Source organism: Chrysoperla carnea, chromosome 3, assembly GCF_905475395.1.
Source record: "Chrysoperla carnea chromosome 3, inChrCarn1.1, whole genome shotgun sequence".
In the NCBI taxonomy this organism is placed as follows: domain Eukaryota; kingdom Metazoa; phylum Arthropoda; class Insecta; order Neuroptera; family Chrysopidae; genus Chrysoperla; species Chrysoperla carnea.
In genome coordinates, this window is record NC_058339.1 from 61,582,545 (window position 1) to 61,602,175 (window position 19,631).

The 19,631-nt window shown below is 28.3% G+C and overlaps 1 protein-coding gene across 2 annotated transcripts in view; it reads left to right on the plus strand.

The window, feature by feature from the left end:
• Positions 1 to 19,631, plus strand: part of LOC123295632 (uncharacterized protein YBL113C-like) — a 276,979-nt gene that overhangs the window by 150,317 nt on the left and 107,031 nt on the right. For both annotated transcript variants that reach the window (XM_044877048.1, XM_044877049.1), the window contains exon 5: positions 10,769 to 10,876. In XM_044877048.1, the coding sequence (XP_044732983.1) occupies positions 10,769 to 10,876 (108 nt within the window). The remainder of the gene's footprint in view (positions 1 to 10,768; positions 10,877 to 19,631) is intronic.

The following is a 19,631-nucleotide window of genomic DNA, read 5'->3' on the forward strand; positions in this document are numbered from 1 at the left end:
TACTAACAAGTACAAAATAATTTTTGTTAAAAGAAGGTTTTTCTTATATTTTCCTACTCATACATGATTTTTTGTAAAACCTCGACGCGCTCAATTAAAAATATCCAGGTTTATACGAAGCACCTCAAGCTATCAAACGTAGACATGCATGAGTGATTCATGCGTCTTATATATTTAAACGAGCAACAACGATTTTCATGAAAACGAGTATGCAGGGTTTTTTTGGGGCGAAAAGTCGATCTAGCTAGGTTTCATTTAAAAAAAAACGTCTTTTTATCCGTGTTTTCAGGAAAAACTGAAACATACACTTCAAAATATGACTCTTCCTGATATCTATTGGTGTATATCGTAGTTAACGAATTAAGTACATTACCGGGACATCCAAATTGACATTTGCATGGAGACGTTTTAAACGGTTTTTATATTAGTGATAAAATTTGTGTCTTTTTTACTCAAAAAAGCCGAGCAAAGCTCGATCATACACGGTACTGGCTATTTAATTAAATATCTATTTAAATGTTAAGTAAAGGTCATACTTTTATAAAAATGCATTGTCATCTATTAACTCCATCGGAATTCGGGACTACGTCAAAATCTTGCACAATTTCATGACAAACAATGGTATTTAAATCACTCAGAGTTTTAAAAAAATAGAATCTTGTAATTATGTTCCCTATTAACAGCATATTGAAACTGGTCTGTTCAAACAATTTAAAATTAATATTCAGCGATCTCATTATTAATTTTGTGTAGGAATATTTCCAAAGCGGACGTGATTAAAAAAAATTTTGTAAAAAATTAATATTTCTTATAATATTTAAAGAATGTGAACTTAATTCGTCTGATTTGATCTCTTGATTTAAATCCGCTGTTCGGATAATTGGTGTTTACTCCTGTGAACAAGTCCACATAACAAGCTTACACTAATATTTATTGATATTCTATTGATGAGAAAAATTGCCTGAAAAAGTCTAAAAACAACACTTTTCTATATTCCCATACAGAAGATTCGTAATAATCATTTAGAGTCAATTTCAACTTTATTACCATACCAACAAAATTTAGTGTTAGAAAAGGGGTTCTGGGAAATCAAAACAATTGATTGACGTTAGTATAGTATAAATATTAATGTAAATATTTATCAATATTGATACTATTGTAACATTACGCAAAAACAAATTTTCTATGGTAAAATGTAAATTATCTGTGGCAAAATATCAGTTGAAATGTAAACGTCTCTTTGCTGTGCATCTACAATATATAGAATAAGTATTCTGCCATTCGTGTAAAAAGTATTAAAAAATAATAATAATAAAGAATCGACTGTTAGGCGGTAAGTATTTCGCAGGGTTAGCTAGCTAGTGTTAGAATAAAATTGAAGTCCTAAACTTTATTATATTTTTTTGGCAATATCGAATTCACGACATTTAAACAATAAAATCAAAATTATTGTTAATAAATATTATACATATTTGAACTTAGTTACATAATTTAAACTCAAGTGTATTGTTAAAACAAACAGACATGGAATCATTATATATTCTATAAATACATATGTATAAATCCAGCTTATATGAATATATACATACCATCATTTTACAATATATATAATATAAACAAAACTAAAACAATAATCGAAATTGCAAACAATTGATTGGATTAGAACATTAAATATGTAATACGTGTCTCAGCTTATTCGTTTATTGTTTTTAACCCACGAACTAAAAATAGGGGTGTTATAATTTTGACGGCTACGTGTGTATGTCTGTGTGTTTGTCTGTCTGGGGCATCGTAGCACATATACGGATGAACCGATTTTAATTTTTTTTGATTTCATATGAAAGGTAATTTAACGGAGAGTGTTCTTAGGTTCAAGTGCGAGATTAGGTTTCCGTACCCAAAAAATTGGCAATGATCTTCAAAATCGATTCAGTTTGGAAAAAAATAGACCTGGTTCAATAGACCTTTTCATCGATTTGCTTTTGTTTTGGAAAGTTGTCAAAAAAAAATTCATTTCTCCGTTTAGGCGCTACGATTCCACAGTCAGACAAAGAGACACACACACATAACGGTCAAACATATACCACTCTTTTTTTTATTCGGTTAAAAGTAATTGAAACCTAGCACCCCACGCTAATTACAAAAGCGTTTTGTTTTACTTTTTTAAGCTATTATTTATTTTATTGTTGAGAAACCTTAAATTTATCTTTTTTTTACGCGAAACTCATATATGTACTTTATTTTGACCTTAAAAAAAATTAATAAATGTTAGTTAATTTTGGGGTTAAAATAATAGTTTTCGAATGGTTTTACCACTCATTTGCCAAATATGAGGACAGATAGACTGGGACACATTGTAAGTATTTGTTATTCAAATAACTACATATACCATAATTATCAACTATATTGTATTTATAATGGGTTACCAATAATTATACAGTAATTATATTATAATGTCATGATGAGTTGGGATTGTCGGTTGTATTTGATAATATTTTATAGGGAGAATTCGTAAGATATTGAAAATAAAACTGTCCTTACAGGATTATTTGCATAGCAATTTTTGATTAAAAAATGGCATCAAAAGGTTTATGTATAGTTTGTTCTACGAAATGCGGAGTTAATTGACAACATTTTTAAGGACCATGTTTTCAATTGTTTTACTATTAATGACGAATGATATAATGGTTGGTAACCCGCATTAGGCAGATAATATGTTTAGATAAAATGTTTCTGTAATATTGATTATTGACAACATCACCATTAATTTTCATTTCTAATCCTTATCGAAATACTTATACAGCCTATTTCGGACCCGGTTTTGTAAAAGAAATCAATTTCCGATCAACTCTTCTTGAAATATTATAAAATTATATTATGAGGTCTTGATAAGAATTGAGGAATTATTATTGTATACCTTGTATATATGATATATATCAAGGTATACGAATTTCAATCCCAAGTTTGTTATGCTTAGAAATATTGATGAAATCGGAACACGAAAACTAAGAGCCGAAGAGATATCTAGCTGAAATTTTTAAAACGCGCTTACAACGTAAAAATTGAGTTAGAGGTCGTAAATGAGCAATATAGGTAAATTGTAAATCGTAAGAGAAATAAAAAAGTTTAAATATGAAAAATGTTCATTATAAAAAAATAAACATCCTTGCTTTCCCGTGAGGGAGAAAATTAGTGCAAAAATTTGATATCTATGTTCTCCAAACCTATAAAATATGAAAATTAGTAGGTAGCTTCAACTAGAGAGCCTTATGAGACAGTTTCAAAAAAAAGTTTTCTAGAAAATGCTCCGAAAAATTTTCGAGAAAGCAACCATAAATTTGTTGGTTTTTGCAACTTAAAAATAGTGCAAGAACTAATAATGTATATACAGGATATTTCAACAATTAGCTGAGTTAATTGTTCATTTTCACTTGTATTGTAATTGTTTTCGTATGACTCTGTACTGTTATTACATCTTATTTATGAAATGTTATGATAACAACAATACATTTGAATGATTTTGATATTTTATTATATATCTTCATTAGTCTGTCGAATTAGTGTGAAATTGTACATTTTGCACAAACAATCAACTGATCAACTGTTAATTTGCTTTGTTAGGTAATAAGAGTATTGTTTAACGCAATATACATAAATATTATATTGAATCAAGTAACAGCCTTGACCATCTTGCTTTGTATAGATATGGGTTTTTATACCAAGTATATATGAAATATACATAGTACACTAAGTTTAGTCCCAAGTTTGTAACGCTTAAAAATATTGATGCCTGTCCGTCTGTCTGTCAACACGATAAGTCAAAAACGAAAAGGGATATCAAGATGAAATTTTTAGAGCGTACACAGGACGTAAAAAGTGAGGTCGAGTTCGTAAATGAGCAATATAGGTCAATTGGGTCTTGAATCTGTAGAACCCATCTTGTAAACCTTTAGAGATAGAACAAAAGTTTAAATATAAAAAATGTTTCTTATAAAAAAATTAAACAACTTTTGTTTCAAACATTTTTTTCGTAAACATCACTGTTTACTCACGAGGGCGTTAATTAGGTGCAAATTTAATAGTGTGTATTAATATGGGAATATCAGTCATGTGTGTGTGGCAATTTAAAGTTGATATCTTTCGTTACTTACTTTCCTATCTTCCCATCAATATTAAATAACCTCAAAGTTTTAAAGTCATAACAAAATTCCTCATATACTTTAATTTTAATTTTATAGAAATTCAGAAAAAACTTTGCATAAAAAAGAAACACAATAGTAAATAGTTCAGGCTCTCACTATTTTCAGAAACGGTTAACACCTGTCATAAAAGGCCTGCGAATTCAAAAAAAGGATAAGTAAGGCAAATGATGCAAAATGTTACATTTTCCAGTTTATTTTAAACCATTTTCAAATGGTTTAATTTCCAGTTTTAATATCTATCTAAAATAAGAGTTTAGAAATATAATAGAATATTGATATAAAATTCAATAAAAGAAAAAATGAAAATATAAATTGATTAGATATACAAGGCCAAAGACGATCAGAAAAAAATTTTCAAAATCAAATTCGTATAAAAATTCGTTTAATAAATAAAACAAAACAATTTAGTTTTCGATAAAATCAATACCATTATAGTTCAAACATGATTATTATTATCGTCCAGCAGCTGACCATAGCAAGCCCTCCTTCTTAACAATATAATTTCAATTTTAAACCGACTTCAAACAAAATGGGAGGAGGTTATCAATTCGACTTTATTTGTTTGTGTGTTATCTCAGAACTTTCGACTCTATGGACCGATTTTGATGATTCTTTATCTGTTTGAAAGCTGGTGCTTTCCGTGTGGTTCCACTTCATTTTGATCCAGTTTTGACAACGGCATTCATGAGAAAACCATAAAAGTCTTAAATTTACATTAAGTATGCACGATAAGAGTACGAATAACTCAATATCACGCCAACCGATTTCGATGATTCGTTTTTTATTGACAAATTAGTTAGTGTACTTTAGATTCACTAAAAATTACAAAATAAACAAAATTTTTAACAAGAAAACAAACGACTTCAAAAGAAAAACTTTTTCAAAACAAATTAATATGCACTAAAAAGTAAAAAAAGAACGATAATATAATATTATTAAAATTATTGTTATTTTTGTAGTCGGTATCAGCCATGCTAATGTAGCAAACTGTTCTGTCAGAGTTGTTTCCTTGGCTGACATCGACTTCAAAAATAATAATTTTAACTACATTATATTATCGTTATTTTTTTACTTTTTAATGTGTATTAATTTGTTTTGGAAAAGTTTTTCTTTTGAAGTCGGTTTTCTTTTTCTTAAAAGTTTATTTTCTTTAACTTAATTTATAGCTGAATGTCTTGAAAACATGATGCTTTTAAATTGGGATCTCTAGGCTTAGGCCGTATTTAAAATGTGTAAATGGTGAGAAAACCCAAATAATGACGAATTTTTTTAAATATTTGTGTATTATCTAAATCCAAAAATGAATTTCAATCTTTAAACTAATGTCTAAATTATTCCTTGAAACTTCCGTTAAGTATTTGAAATATAATTTTTGTTTTATGGTATATATTGAATGATTTTCAGTTATAACTAGAATGCTCTCTTTGTTAAAGTGAGTAGGATCACCTAATGTTTCTATCGTTTTCAAATATTTCGAAAACTGTGCAATTTAAGGCAAAAATTTTCAAAATTCAAAAAAATATAGCCTATATTTTTTCTAAACTTTTAGCTTATGGAGGCAGGAGCGTAGATATTCTTGTGATTACGAAGATTATATTGAAATCAATGATTGTAGTCAGTAGATAGTGAAAGAAATAGCGTTGCAATATTTTTGCTGGTATATTAGTCGTAGCCGCTTTTTGTCAACTTCAAGGTTATAAAAACAAAACCTTGTTCCTAGTATTCCTGGTATTGTAAATAGTAGTATCAGATGAAGTAAAAAGTAAACTTACTCGTCATTAGGGAGAGTTAGCTACGGTCAGCTCGATTATGAAATAAAAAGGTTTTCAAAAAATATAATCACATAAATATTATAAGAAAATTGTAAATTGTTTGGTTTTCAAAAAAAAAAAAAAGATATAAAATAAAAAATATATATGAGAAGTCTATGTGTATAGTCGAAGCAAATAAATTTCCGGCTGTGATGTTATAAAGTAACGGTAACGTCTTCTACAGACCAATTTATCGGTTACTACGCCGAACAATCTAATCAGTGGAATTGCATTGTGAGATCTATATCTGTATATATATGTACACAGAATATATAGATATATAGAAAAATAAGTATGAGGAACCAACAAACTCAATATATGAATTGTGGCTGGTATGTTCCCTTAGGGTTCCACAATCACTTTTATCTTGTTTTTGTTGCTTTTTTCGACTTTAGTGTTACTAAATATACGTTGTGAGCCAAATTAAAGTTATACTTATGCACATTTATGCACATAAAAAGTGCGATATGAACTTTTGCAAGATTTTTGAATAATAGGCAATTCACAAAACAAGTTTTGTTTCAGACTTTGATAAGACCTGTAGGGGTTACTTCGTTTATTTTCATCTTCGTTTATTGTCATCATTAAGTAAGAATTTTTTGACATATCACCTGAAATCCTGTACCTACTGCTTATAAATTTCTTGTCAATTACACAAAACAGGAAGGTACTGCGATTGTACGGCAAGTTATTCTGAAGTATAGATCGAAATTGCTTTGATTAACATCGTATACGACTTTATCGATACCTCACAAATATCTTGTCCAATGATTAAGAAATCGTATTTTTTTATTTTCGTGATCAAAATTACTATAGACAAGTTAAAACAAACAATAGACAGAGTAAATTGTTGAAATACCAAATATTGACAGTACCAAATGATGACGCAATCGTTTGGTTGTTTATGTCATGTAAGTAAAGATAGATAGTCACTCTTTTACACAAGGAATAAGAGTATCTATCTCCTTCAATGTACATAGTAATAAACAAACACATACGTATATACAAAACATGTATACCTACTTTAATACAATACATTCTATATTTCTTTTAACTTAATTTGTGCCCTCACGGGTAAACAATGATGTTAACGAAAAAAATGTTTCAAACAAAAGTTGATTATTTTTTGTAAGGAACATTTAAACTTTCGTTCTATCTCTAACGGGTTACAAGATTGGTCCGTAAGATGAACCGATTGACCTGTATTGCTCATATACGAACTTAACTTCACCTTTTACGTTCTGACTACGCAGTAAAAATTTCAGTTCGATATGTCATTTCGTTTTTGAGTTATCGAGTTCAAAGACGGACATTTAGATAAACAGATGAACAATCGGAAATGTCATAATTTATTGTTCGTAGTATGAATATTTTTAAGCGCTACAAATTTGGGATTAAACATAGTATACCATGATATATTTCATAGCAAAAGCAAAAAAATTGTTCGGAATTTTTCCTAATTTTATTAAAAAAAGAAAACTTACTTTCTGTCCTAGGGTCGTAATACATTATTAGTTTCGGAATTCGATGAAATTATTATAAAACAGTCCTTCTTTTTATAAAAAGGTGCACTTAACGATTGTGTACTTTTACGATTACCTAAAACTCTGTGCGAAAAGCTTCTGTCATGGTACAGTTTCACACAAAGTTGTTACTATAATTTGATCCATTCGGTAAGATTACAAAAATTTTCTATTTCATTTTAACACCTTTCACTGTATGATTTGTTTGTTTGTTTGTCTTCTCAGATACAAAATGTTGTTTATTGGTCACTGAAGTAATTTGTAATAAAAATTGTTCAAATATTATTATTGTCATGCCATACATACGTATACTACTTGAAATAATCGTTTTAATACTATTTATTTGTGCAATTCTACTCTGTATGTCTTATCGTTGTTAAATACACTGGGTGTACTATTTTAATCGATAAGTGGAAAAATCTTGTAAGGTAGGAAATACTGAAAAAATGTTAAACGAAAGCCTTTGTGGTCAAAGCGGAATGGTGTTTAAAAGGATCCTAACGTTCAGGAATATTATATATATTATATAAATACTTATTTCGACTACCAAGTAGTCATCATCAGTGTGGGTTAACCAATCGTAATTACTCTTATAAATAGCGTAAGTAAGGAATTTGGTGACGGTCTGCACAAATTAGCAACGAGTAACTTATGTTTTTTGTAAGAGTAATTACGATTAGCTTATTAATATTGATGATGATTACTTGGTAGTCGAAATAATAATTTATATTATACAAAAATTGATCAAGGAAATTTTGGCAAAAATCGAAATTTATTTCGAAAAATTCTCATTCATTATTTTTAATAATACTTATAATAAGTTTAGGATCATTGAAACTTGCTGACGGACTCGTTAATGTTAAGAAATAGAAGAAAAAAAGCAGTCGTCATTTGTTGGTAACAATTTTTTCATTAATCTTATAGTTCCGACAGGAAATTATAGTAGCATTATTAGACGAGTATTACTACAAGTGAACTTTCAAAATTTTAAAAACCTCCGACAAATTTTTCGGGTACGGAACCCTAAACTCGTCCTTGAAACATATCTAAAAACACTCTCCAACAAAAAACGTTATTCCTTTAAGCCTTTACAAACTAAACCAATTTTGAAGATTTTCACGAATTTTGTTTTTTCGGATACGGAACCCTAACTTACACTTGAAATATAACTAAGAACACTCTCAATTTATTTACCTTTCAAACGAAAAAAATTAATTGGTTCACACGTTTAGGCGATACGATGCCACAGACAGACATACAGACACAAACACATAGCGGTCAAACTTATAACACCCCGTTTTTTTTGGTTCAGGGGTTATAAATTAAAATACGTTCATAGTTGTCCTATCGTAGAGGCGGTAAATTGCATCTAACAAAATGTCTTATTATTTTTATAAATGCTACATGTCCTAGGCATAGCTATCTCTAATTGTATCAGAAATTAAACAAGAGGTATTCTGTTAGGAAATTTTACAATCAATTTTTGCCTAAGAGATTCGAGTTAAACGAAATAATTTTCCGAAAAAAAAAATTTTTTTAATATAATGTTTTTACGGTGAGGCGTAATTTAAAGTAGCTATACAATACCCCCTTTAGATTTCAGAATTTTTTGCTTGGAAATTTTTCTCTTTATTTAAGCTAACTAACAAGATTTGTTCTCTTATCGTTTTCAGGATCCATTCTGTATTTGACTTTAGAAAGAGAATTGGTACATAAACAATTGTACGTACAATAGGTAGATAGGCAGCAACAATGTATAATCACTTTTTGGACTTTTTAAAATTGTTGATCATTTTTTTTTCGAAATTATGAGTGATTTAACACGAATCGAAGTTTAATGATATTGTATTAAGCTCAAATATTTTGAAACTGAAAAAAATTCTGTAGAAAGTACTAAAAAATAAGGACATAAAAATATAATATAAAGATACAAATAACAGAAAAAATGATAAGCTCTTACCTACCCACTTCCGTCTCCAAATTTACAAACAGATATCATTTTATAAAATTCCACCTTGCCTTTTCGATTGCAAAAAAACGTCTATTTGACTTCTTTGTTTGGACATCAAATAGGATTTCGAATAGACTCTGGTCTTTTGTATGAAATCACGTTTGCTAAAAATATGGTAAAGATTAGAGAGACACCTCTGAAATTAGGTGAAAGAAGGAGAAAACCATATTACTTCGAAATTTGAATATTGCCAATACAGTTTTAAAATATGTATACTAAAATAGTTAAAATCATTTAAAACTACTAATTGGACAGATATTAGACAGAAAGATCGGACAAAATATTTGACGTCATACACTATATTTTTCATAAGCACTCCGTGCAAAATCTTGTTTTACTAGAAAGAGATACAAACAAATCTTTGATGTCTTTTATCATGATTGTTTTTATATTTGAAAAATGATTGTTCTCTTCTGTTGTATGAATAAGCTTTTATTAAAGATGTACGAACAAAAAGGCCATTTTAAATAAAAAGCTTGATTTTTTTTATATGCAGTTGGACTAAGTCTAAATCAATTCTGAAAATTTTAGGGGAGTTGCCCGATTATTTAATAAATAAATGATTTCAAAAGTAGGCATATTAAACATTGGTTTTATGGTAAAACAGTAGATGGATGATATGTTTTCATAGATTGCTCAAACACTGGTCGATGGAAATTAACAATAAAAACTATTTAAATTTAAGGAAAATCTTACTACGTTATTGAAAACAAAAAATATCCGTTATGCTTGATTTATAAGGGATGTATGAGTACAGTAGTGGTAACATAAGTTAACAAAATGATTATTTTCAATTTTGATAATGGATTATGTTATAACTTGACAATATAAGACGAAAAAAGAGTAAAATTTTGGATATCTGGAGTAATTTTCAAAATAACGAAAATTGAAAATTTTGTTTAATTGTTTAGTTTTCGATATTTCAAAAACCAAGGCAGATATAAAAATATTATTTTTGTTGTTGTCTACATTCATGAAGTTATAACAAAACTCATAATCAAAGTTGAAAATCAGGTACAAATAATTTCAACCCTAAATCTAAAATTGTTGTACGAGCACCAAGGCAATCTAAAATTGCCTTGGTGCTCGTACAACCTTAAAGCAGAAGAAATAATAAAAAATATGCCCTATTCTGAGAGTATTCAACACTAGTTTCTTAAGAGTTATGAATAATTAAAATTATCTATTATTTGATAAAGATTTTTTTTTTTTTTGTTACAGGCATATCAATGCATAAAGGCTATGCTTTTGTCCAATTCACAAATCCATTTGATGCACGTAGTGCATGTCTTGGTGAAGATGGTCGTACAATTCTCAGTCAGATTTTAGGTAAGTTAATTATTTTTTCATTAAAATATATACGGAAAAAATATTTTTTCAATAAAATATAAGACTAAAATGTTTAATTAAGATCTAACAAAGTATAAAAAAATATAACAAAATAAATAAAATGACAATAAATGAATAAACAGGTAAAAAAAAATAAAGGAAAAAAATAACAAAAAATAATGATGATAAAAAATTCAAATAACTTATCTCTTCTGTATCTTCTATATTTGTATAAAGTTGATGGTGGCAAACTAAAGAAGAATGTTGTGTGAGAAAAGTCTAAAGAATGTTTTAAGTATATCCGGTTGGTGTTTATATTTTCAACAAAGTGTCTTCCCATTTTCTTCACTTTAAAAACTGTAACAACAAGTTTCACACAGAGCTGTGTACAGATTTGTGTGTACCTAATAAAGAATTTGTTTAAAAAAAGACAACCATTGTCAAAAAAAAAAATTATTATGTGTATATTTTTTTTTATTGTTTGAAAATGCCAGCACATGTTTTTTATCTTTTAAATAATTTTCTAATATACAATAATTTTAATTTTTGGAAACACGTAAATGCGTAAATAAATAATGAAAATAGTTTTTTCGAAGATATATAAATATCTGGTATCAGAAATTTTGTGTTGATCGAACCGCATGTGTCATCAGGACCTATATTATTTCTAAAGTATTGATTATAGTCATATAGAATCAACAACAAATCATTATTTCTTGAAACATAAATAAATGAAATTTACAAAATTTAAAAAACCCCCGACAAATGCGGTTAATTTTTTGTAAACCGATTTTTGGAAACTTAGCTATAAAATGTTCTCAATCAAGTCGGTTCAACCTTTTAAGGGCCACAATGTCACTGAGAACTTATAACACTCCTTCTTTAATCAATATCAAAGTGATGGTCAAGGACAAATGATAAGATGAAAAGGATACTTAGAGAGCTATCATTTTTTGGGACAAATTTTTGGAAATATCTTGATTGAAATTGAAATATTTGAGTTGACTTTGTTCATTTGACTTATTATTTTGAATTACCTAATTATTTTACCATTTCACTTTTCGAAATGCATTGAGCCATGTTTATTTGCCTATTCATTTCCATAGTAATTATTTATATGTTAAAATTATATGTCACGTCTTTTTAAAACTGAATCGATTTTGAAGATCATCGGCACTTTTTTAGTTTTTTCGGGTACAAAACTCTAAATTCGCCCAAGAACACTCTCCGTTAAATTACCTTCCAAACAAAACCAAAAAAATTAAAATCGGTTTATCCGTTTAGGCGCTACGATGCCACAGGCAGACATACACACATAGCGGTCAAACTTATAACACCCCTTTTTTTTAGTTCGGGGGTTAAAAACGAAAAAATTCGTAGCTCAACACAAAGTTTACGATCTAGCAGCTAAACATTTTTGTATACATATATCTTACTTAAGATTTGTTTATATTCACCGAGTATTTAGTAGAAACTGCTTAATTTAACTCAAACTAAATTCTATCTCTACAGCTCCTACTACACCATCCTTCAGATGAAAGCCACCTACCAATGTACCGATTATGTAAAGATAATGAGACCACTTGGACGAGTAGAAATAATTGTAATTAGCAGTTACTACGGGTATTATTAGCAGTTACTATAAGACCTTTGTCCTGATGTCGATTTCAATGAACCTTTCGTTTACATTTGAAAATGAGCGAGAATATATGACAATAACCGAAATCAAACTTAAAATCGATTAATAAACATAAAAGATATAAGCAATTAATTATTTTTTTTGCTATCTTATTCTTTCAAAACAACTTTTGATATGTAGTCTTTATGGCAATTGCAAATTATGACGTCAACAACTGTTATTTTTCTTTATTTCTATTTGTACATTTAAATCCTTCATATTTTTGTAGTTATTGATGTCATTCAAAAATTGATTTTACACGATGATTTGGCTCAAAAACGTATGTCTTTTGAAGCAATGAAAGAATTTTAGGCTAAAGGTCCATTTGAGCTGATAGCCATACACCCGAAACTTGAACAGTCCTAAATATTATAGATACCACAATTTAGGCAAGTTGATTTTCAAAGAAATAAAAAACTATTTTACGAAAATATGACAAATTGGAAGCCAAATTCTATTTGTTTATTCGCGTTTGCTCGTATTTAAAAATATTAAATAAACTCCAATTATGACGTTATACCTTGTATTTGCAAATTCTAGAAAACGTTTGAAATAAATAAACACATCCAGTATAACATTATGAAGAGTGAGTTAATCAGTACAATAAAAAATAAAATAATTAAGTGCAAGCAAGATGTAACACTAATGGTTCAAATTTACTGGTTATATTTTGGAATTTTGTAGGCAAAATTATTGTTGTGCACATAACTGATCTAACAAAAGTTTACACGTTGCAAAAAGCATATTTGTGTTGAAGCTTCGATTTTATCAACTCTGGCATTATTTCTGAAATAACAATCGGTGGAGGGAAGTTTTAGAGTGGAAACCATGTGGTCACAGAAAATATTGGTATAGGGGCTACGATTGGGCAATGAAAACGAAGCACTAAATTACAGAAAACTTTTTTTTCGAGGGGTTATCCCACAGGTCACTTGAGAACTTCTATTCCTTTTATTCAAAAGCCTTTCCGTCCATGCTGAGATCGAGGCTGAGATTGAACCAAATTTTTGAACAAAATGGAACTATCATATAAAAGTTTTATAACAAAACTGTTTTTATTTTTTCATGATAATTTTAAAGTTACGTGCAGTTTTAAACGAACTTTTCAAAAAAGATCGTGTAACGTCATAATGTTAATTATATTAATTTTGTACATTGTATATTATTCAATTAACATTATTACGTAATAACGATGTTCTACGATGTTTTTTTGTCGGAAGTTTTCGTTTCTCTTTTGAAAAGTTCTTTTAAAACTGCTTGTAACGTTTAAATTATCATGAAAAAATAAAAACTAAAACAGTTTTTTTCAAAACCCCATTACACCCCATTTTATTTATGGTCCGGGTGCCAAAGATTTTTTGACAAGTGTTATAAAGTACGTCGGAGTTTAACCTACGGACCATAACAATAAACATGAATAATACCAAATGTTTTTACTGTTGTACGGAGTGTTATCTACATTTCCTCATTTTTTCCTTTGATTCATAAGAAAAGATAGTTAAGGAGATATGAGAGATTGTATACCGGCTTATTTTGCCTTGTTCGTACTTACACAGTTTCTTTTTTTCCTCTGATACTTATTATGTATGTATATATACAATACAAACGGCGAGCGAATAGAATAGATATGTATGCGATGAAGTACAAAGTAGGTAATATCAACACCTTCATGAATAATATTGTTTATTTAGTTTTGTTTTGCTGCTTTATTTAAACAAGTATTAATACACTAAAGAAAAAAAAATCTTCATTTAAATTATATATATTTATAAGAATTCTAATTTTATACCAGAATTGAATATTGTGTTTGTTTTGTTTCTAATCATTTTTGATAAGGAGAAAAATTAGTTTTTTAATTATTAAAACGCTTATATTTAACTTGTAACTAATAAACCCGGCTCAGTGGTTGAGCGGTCTAAGGCGTTAGTCTTTGACCGTTTGGCTACTAACAATGATGTGGCGGGTTCGAATGCAGGCAGGGATAGTGTGAACGATTATAATTAATAGGGGTAGTAGAATTGATCACATTATCGTCGCTTGGATAAGAACGAAGTAACCGATTCCACCCACAGGATAAAAATATAATTGTATATATACGGATGTAGTTAAATAAATAAAAATTAACAAATAATGATGTTTGTGGCCTCTGTTATAGGCATATGTCAGAGAAACGGAGGTTAAACAACATTATTATTATTATATTAACTAATAAACCATGTAATAAAATCTTTCAAATCAATTTTGATATCTTTTTAGCTGTCCGATTAACTTTTAAATCGGCACACAATTTTATAAAAGTACCTTGGTCTGGATCACTGAGATAAACGATCTCATCTTAATTATTTTAAGGTATGAAGCAGTATATTTTAAAACAAAGGTCTAATTTTTTCGACATAATTTAACGACATATTAAATTTAACAATTAAATAGGGTTTACTATTAAATACCACATTTTCAGAAATTTGACCGTTTAAAACACCAGATAATTATGCCTAAGTGCCAAACTTTCACAAATTTACGTTAAAATTAATATCTCGAACGTGCACACACATCATATCTCATTTTCTTACGTGGCAATTTCTACCAGTTCATTCACACTCGCAAGCCGCATTAAGGAACTCAAAAACTAAGATATTATGTGAAGATATCTCCATTATAGCCAATTTGACTACTTAAAGGAATTTTTTCAGTACAATTTGTTGTTAAGCATAAAGAGAATTATATACAGGATGATTTTCTAAGAGTTTTCTTCGTATATTGCTTCTTAGTATTTGCGAAAACAGAATGGAAATCAAAAACGAAAATACATGAACTAGCTAGTTTTCAACATGAAAATATAGTTTTAATTTTTTTTTTTTGAAACCACTAATTGTTGTAGCAAGAAAATTAATTTTTCTTTTAACAATCATTTTTCGGGAATAGGGGTTAACCCTGATATCGAATTGGCCATGTTACCTATAAAAATATTAAACTAGATTTGATTCCATGAGAAAATTTGAAAGTAAAATTAAAATTGTTTAAAAAACGAAGATGTTATAAGAAATCAAAGATTGGATGTAAAGGTTCATCTTAGCAAAACAAAATCTGATATGTAATGTCTATGGCGATACCCATGTATGACGTCACTGAACGTTCATATCTTGCATACTAGAAAATTTTTTTAAAAACCAACTTCATTTTTCTATTCGTGAAGTGAGAATTCATCATCTGACATTCGATCTCTTATTTCGATAATTCCATTGTATATCAATTTTTCCTCAGAGAGATATGTTGGGTACTCGCAAATGTTTGTGTTTAACTACATGACTTATTAATTAAATTTTATGTTAATACTAGAGATCATATTAATTAAAAATCGAAGAATATGAAAAAAAAAACTTATCCCATATGACAACAGAAGATTATTTCACCATCCATGTGTTAAACGACATTTATGTCTATAAATTTTAAACTTTGAAGTTACTTTTTATGATACAAAAATATTCAATGTTAAAAAAATTTTAAGATTATTAAAAAAACTATCTTATTTAAAAAATTTATTCTACGAAGTTTAAATGATGGTAACTAAACTACAAAATAAATTCTTATAGTTATTGAAATATATATCAGAGAAAAAAAATAGAAAAATAAATCAACTTTAAAAAAACTTTTGTGAAATTTATACATGGGACGGTTGTTAAGGTCGGTTGAATTTTTCCTTCAATATCCTTAGTTGTTGTTTAAAAAAAAATTTGGAAAATTTTAACATATTATCGATAAAATTTCCCAATATTTTTGTATAAATCGTAGATTGGTTGAATTTAAAAAGTAATAGAAAATCAAAAGTTAATCAAGGTTTTTACCGTGTAGGATTTATCGCTGGAAAACTATCAAAAATGTGGCAAAATGATTGGGAATTATTTAGATTATTTATTTAATGAGACGAAAAACGTACTGATTTATTATTCGGCATTACAATGAAAAATTACAATAACGAATAAAGAAAGCTTTCCAACATATAATTAATATATCGCTAAAACTTTCGCCACGAGACAATTCACTATAGTTTCTATGAATGCAATGCAATGTAGTCACTAGCTACTTGTTCCAAAATTAACGGTTAAAATAAATCGGTTTTATCTTACGACGAGAATCGGTTTTGTTTCATTAACCGTTACCAAAACCAAACATGCTTTGAGGTGGTAATATTCGCTTGGTATATATTATAAAATAAATTTAGCTATTTAAAGATACACAAATGCAAACTTGATACTTAAAAAATTCGTAGCCCAGAAGCTGCGTTAGCTTAGCGAATTCCCTCGGAGATTGAAAAAGTAACACATTTTTCTAATAATCGCATATTGCCTTTTTATTTTTCCATAGATTTTATTTCGAAAACGAAACTTCTAGAGAAAAATCACAGTACTTTTTTGCTTAAAACTGATCAAAAATTTAAAAATTTTGTACTTTGCGGACCCACCACCCCTTGTTTATTGATTGAATTGACCTTTCAAATACCAAAATCCTTCTTGATACCAAATTTTATTCAAATCGGATTTAATTTGCGACCGCTAGAGAGTTTACAAACACATAAACGTATAGATACAGAGTGTTCTTTTATTGATAGCAGAAAATTATTCCAGTAAATTAGGCTTATCAAGACAAATGGAAGAGCTCTTTTCCAAATTTCTATTGGAGGCCTGAATTGTGTATTAATATTAGTACAATACGCTGCAGATAAGTATCACAAATGTCTTAGGTTAACACAACAACTTTAATAGAGCATTGTGTTATCATAAGAAATTATTTGATACTTATCTGCAGTGTATCATACTAATATTAATACACAATTTAATCCCCTCTGTATGTACAGTTGGATACCTCCCACATCTAAGTGTCTCTGTATTGGTGAAATAACTTGATAAATATGTATTATTTTTACTTATCTTTATTTATAACAAAATAGTTTTTTTAATAATGCCTACCCAATTAAATCAATTATTGTTTTAACATAGTCCCCTCTATATTCTAAAGTGACACATACTACGTCTTATGAGTTTCATTGGTCTGTGAATGCATAAATCCTTCTATTTTTCTCATAGTCACATCTCCCGAATTAGGCCTCAAATCAAAATTTGGTAAAGAATCATCAGTCCAAAAGCAATACCTCCATTTACTTCGGCAATTCGCTAATATATTGCTATACTTTCACCCCGAAGTAGTTCATGATAAGTTGTACAAATTTATCGCGAATTTCTGCATCCACAAAGATCCCGATAATACAATGTACTCACTAGCTATTTGTTCCAAAATTTACGGCTAAATTTACCACTCATTCCAAAACACAAATTTCATTTAGAGATAATTGAAAATCTAAAGAATTAATTACGGAGGCATTAGCTAAACAGACAGCCGACCTAGATAATTCTCCTATACAGTAAGTATATTATAGAGTGTATATATTATAGTTTATTGACGTCATTGTGAAAAAATATGTCTCTATTATAGATTATAGTAAATATTATTTTTATAAAACTATAAAAGTTTTATATGCAACCATACATACACTATAATATACTCTACTTACAATGAATTTCTTTTCTAATTTATGTGAAAATATTTATTTTTCATTCATTGTTATACAATATTTTATACAATAATAATGTTGTATATAAAAATTGTAATTTATATACTTTAAATGTATTACGATATATTATTATAATATTAAAAATATTCTTTTATAAGTTCAAATAAGTATAAAATATAATGCTTTTTAAAGATTTGGTTAATATATTTTAAACAAATATAAAAGTACAAAATGTTGAAAAAAGTAGAAATTTTTATATTTGGCATGTGAAAAACTACTTTTTGTCATGCCAAAATCTGAAAAAGAAGATGTTTCATAAAGTCTGACTTCTCAGTTGGTCAAGTTTATTAGTATAGTATATTTCTGGTAAGGTTCAAAATATTATTCTATAAGCTTTTCTGATCAAGAATCAATTGACAAAATGCGGTACACATATTTTGCACACTGAACCCCATCCAGAGCCTGTTCCAATAGTAATATTATTGAATTTAATAGTTACAAGTGAAAACAAATAATTGACTGAATTAATTGTTGAAGTACCTATACATGTCACACATATATAACTTACATTTAAACTTTTGTTCTTTCTCTAAACGGTTTACAAGATGGGTCCTACGGACACAAGATCCAATTGACCTGACCTATGATGCTCATTTACGAACTCGAACTCACTTTTTACGTTTTGAGTCCGCTGTAAAAATTTCAGCTTGATATCTTTTTCGTTTCTGAGTTATCGTGTTCACCGACGGACGGACGAACATCTTAAAATTGGCTAATTAGATGATTCTATGAACACCTATACCAAATTTTTTTCTTAGCATCAATATTTTTAAGCGTTACAAGCTTGGGACTAAACTTAATAAACTATGTAATTAAACGACGGTTTTAAGGTATTTAAATTACGGTTAAATAAATTACAAAAGAAATTTCGCTGGAAAATTGATGTTTACTTTATTCTCATTGACTTATCCAAAAGTGAAAATTCATAGGAATAAAACAGTCAGCGCACATGAACAAAATGTCTTTATTAAAAATTAAGGAAATTGTACTTATAATAGTTTCAAGTAATATTATTGAGTTTCAATAATAATTAAAAAACATTTTTTTGAATAAAATAAAACTTGAAACAGGTGAATGCAATTTAAAAGTAAACGAAAATGACATATTTTAAATTAAAAATCAAAGTAATTTGCAATCAGTCTATGACACCATTATTTAGTCATCACTTCTTTTAAAAAATTAATGATCCATTTAAAAATAAACTGTTTGGCTCTTTCGTATATATAATCATAGAATTTGAATGTTAGACTACTCATGCATACAATAGAATGAATAATGAATTGTGATTTCTTTTTAAAATTTGTAAATCATACAATTTTTTTATTTTTATTTTTACAAGACATATAAAGTAGTCGAATATGATTGTTAAAAATTTTATCATAACCTCCTTCATGCATATACCATGCATAACACCAGCCCATCACAACTATTAATTAAATTAATTTTTGTTG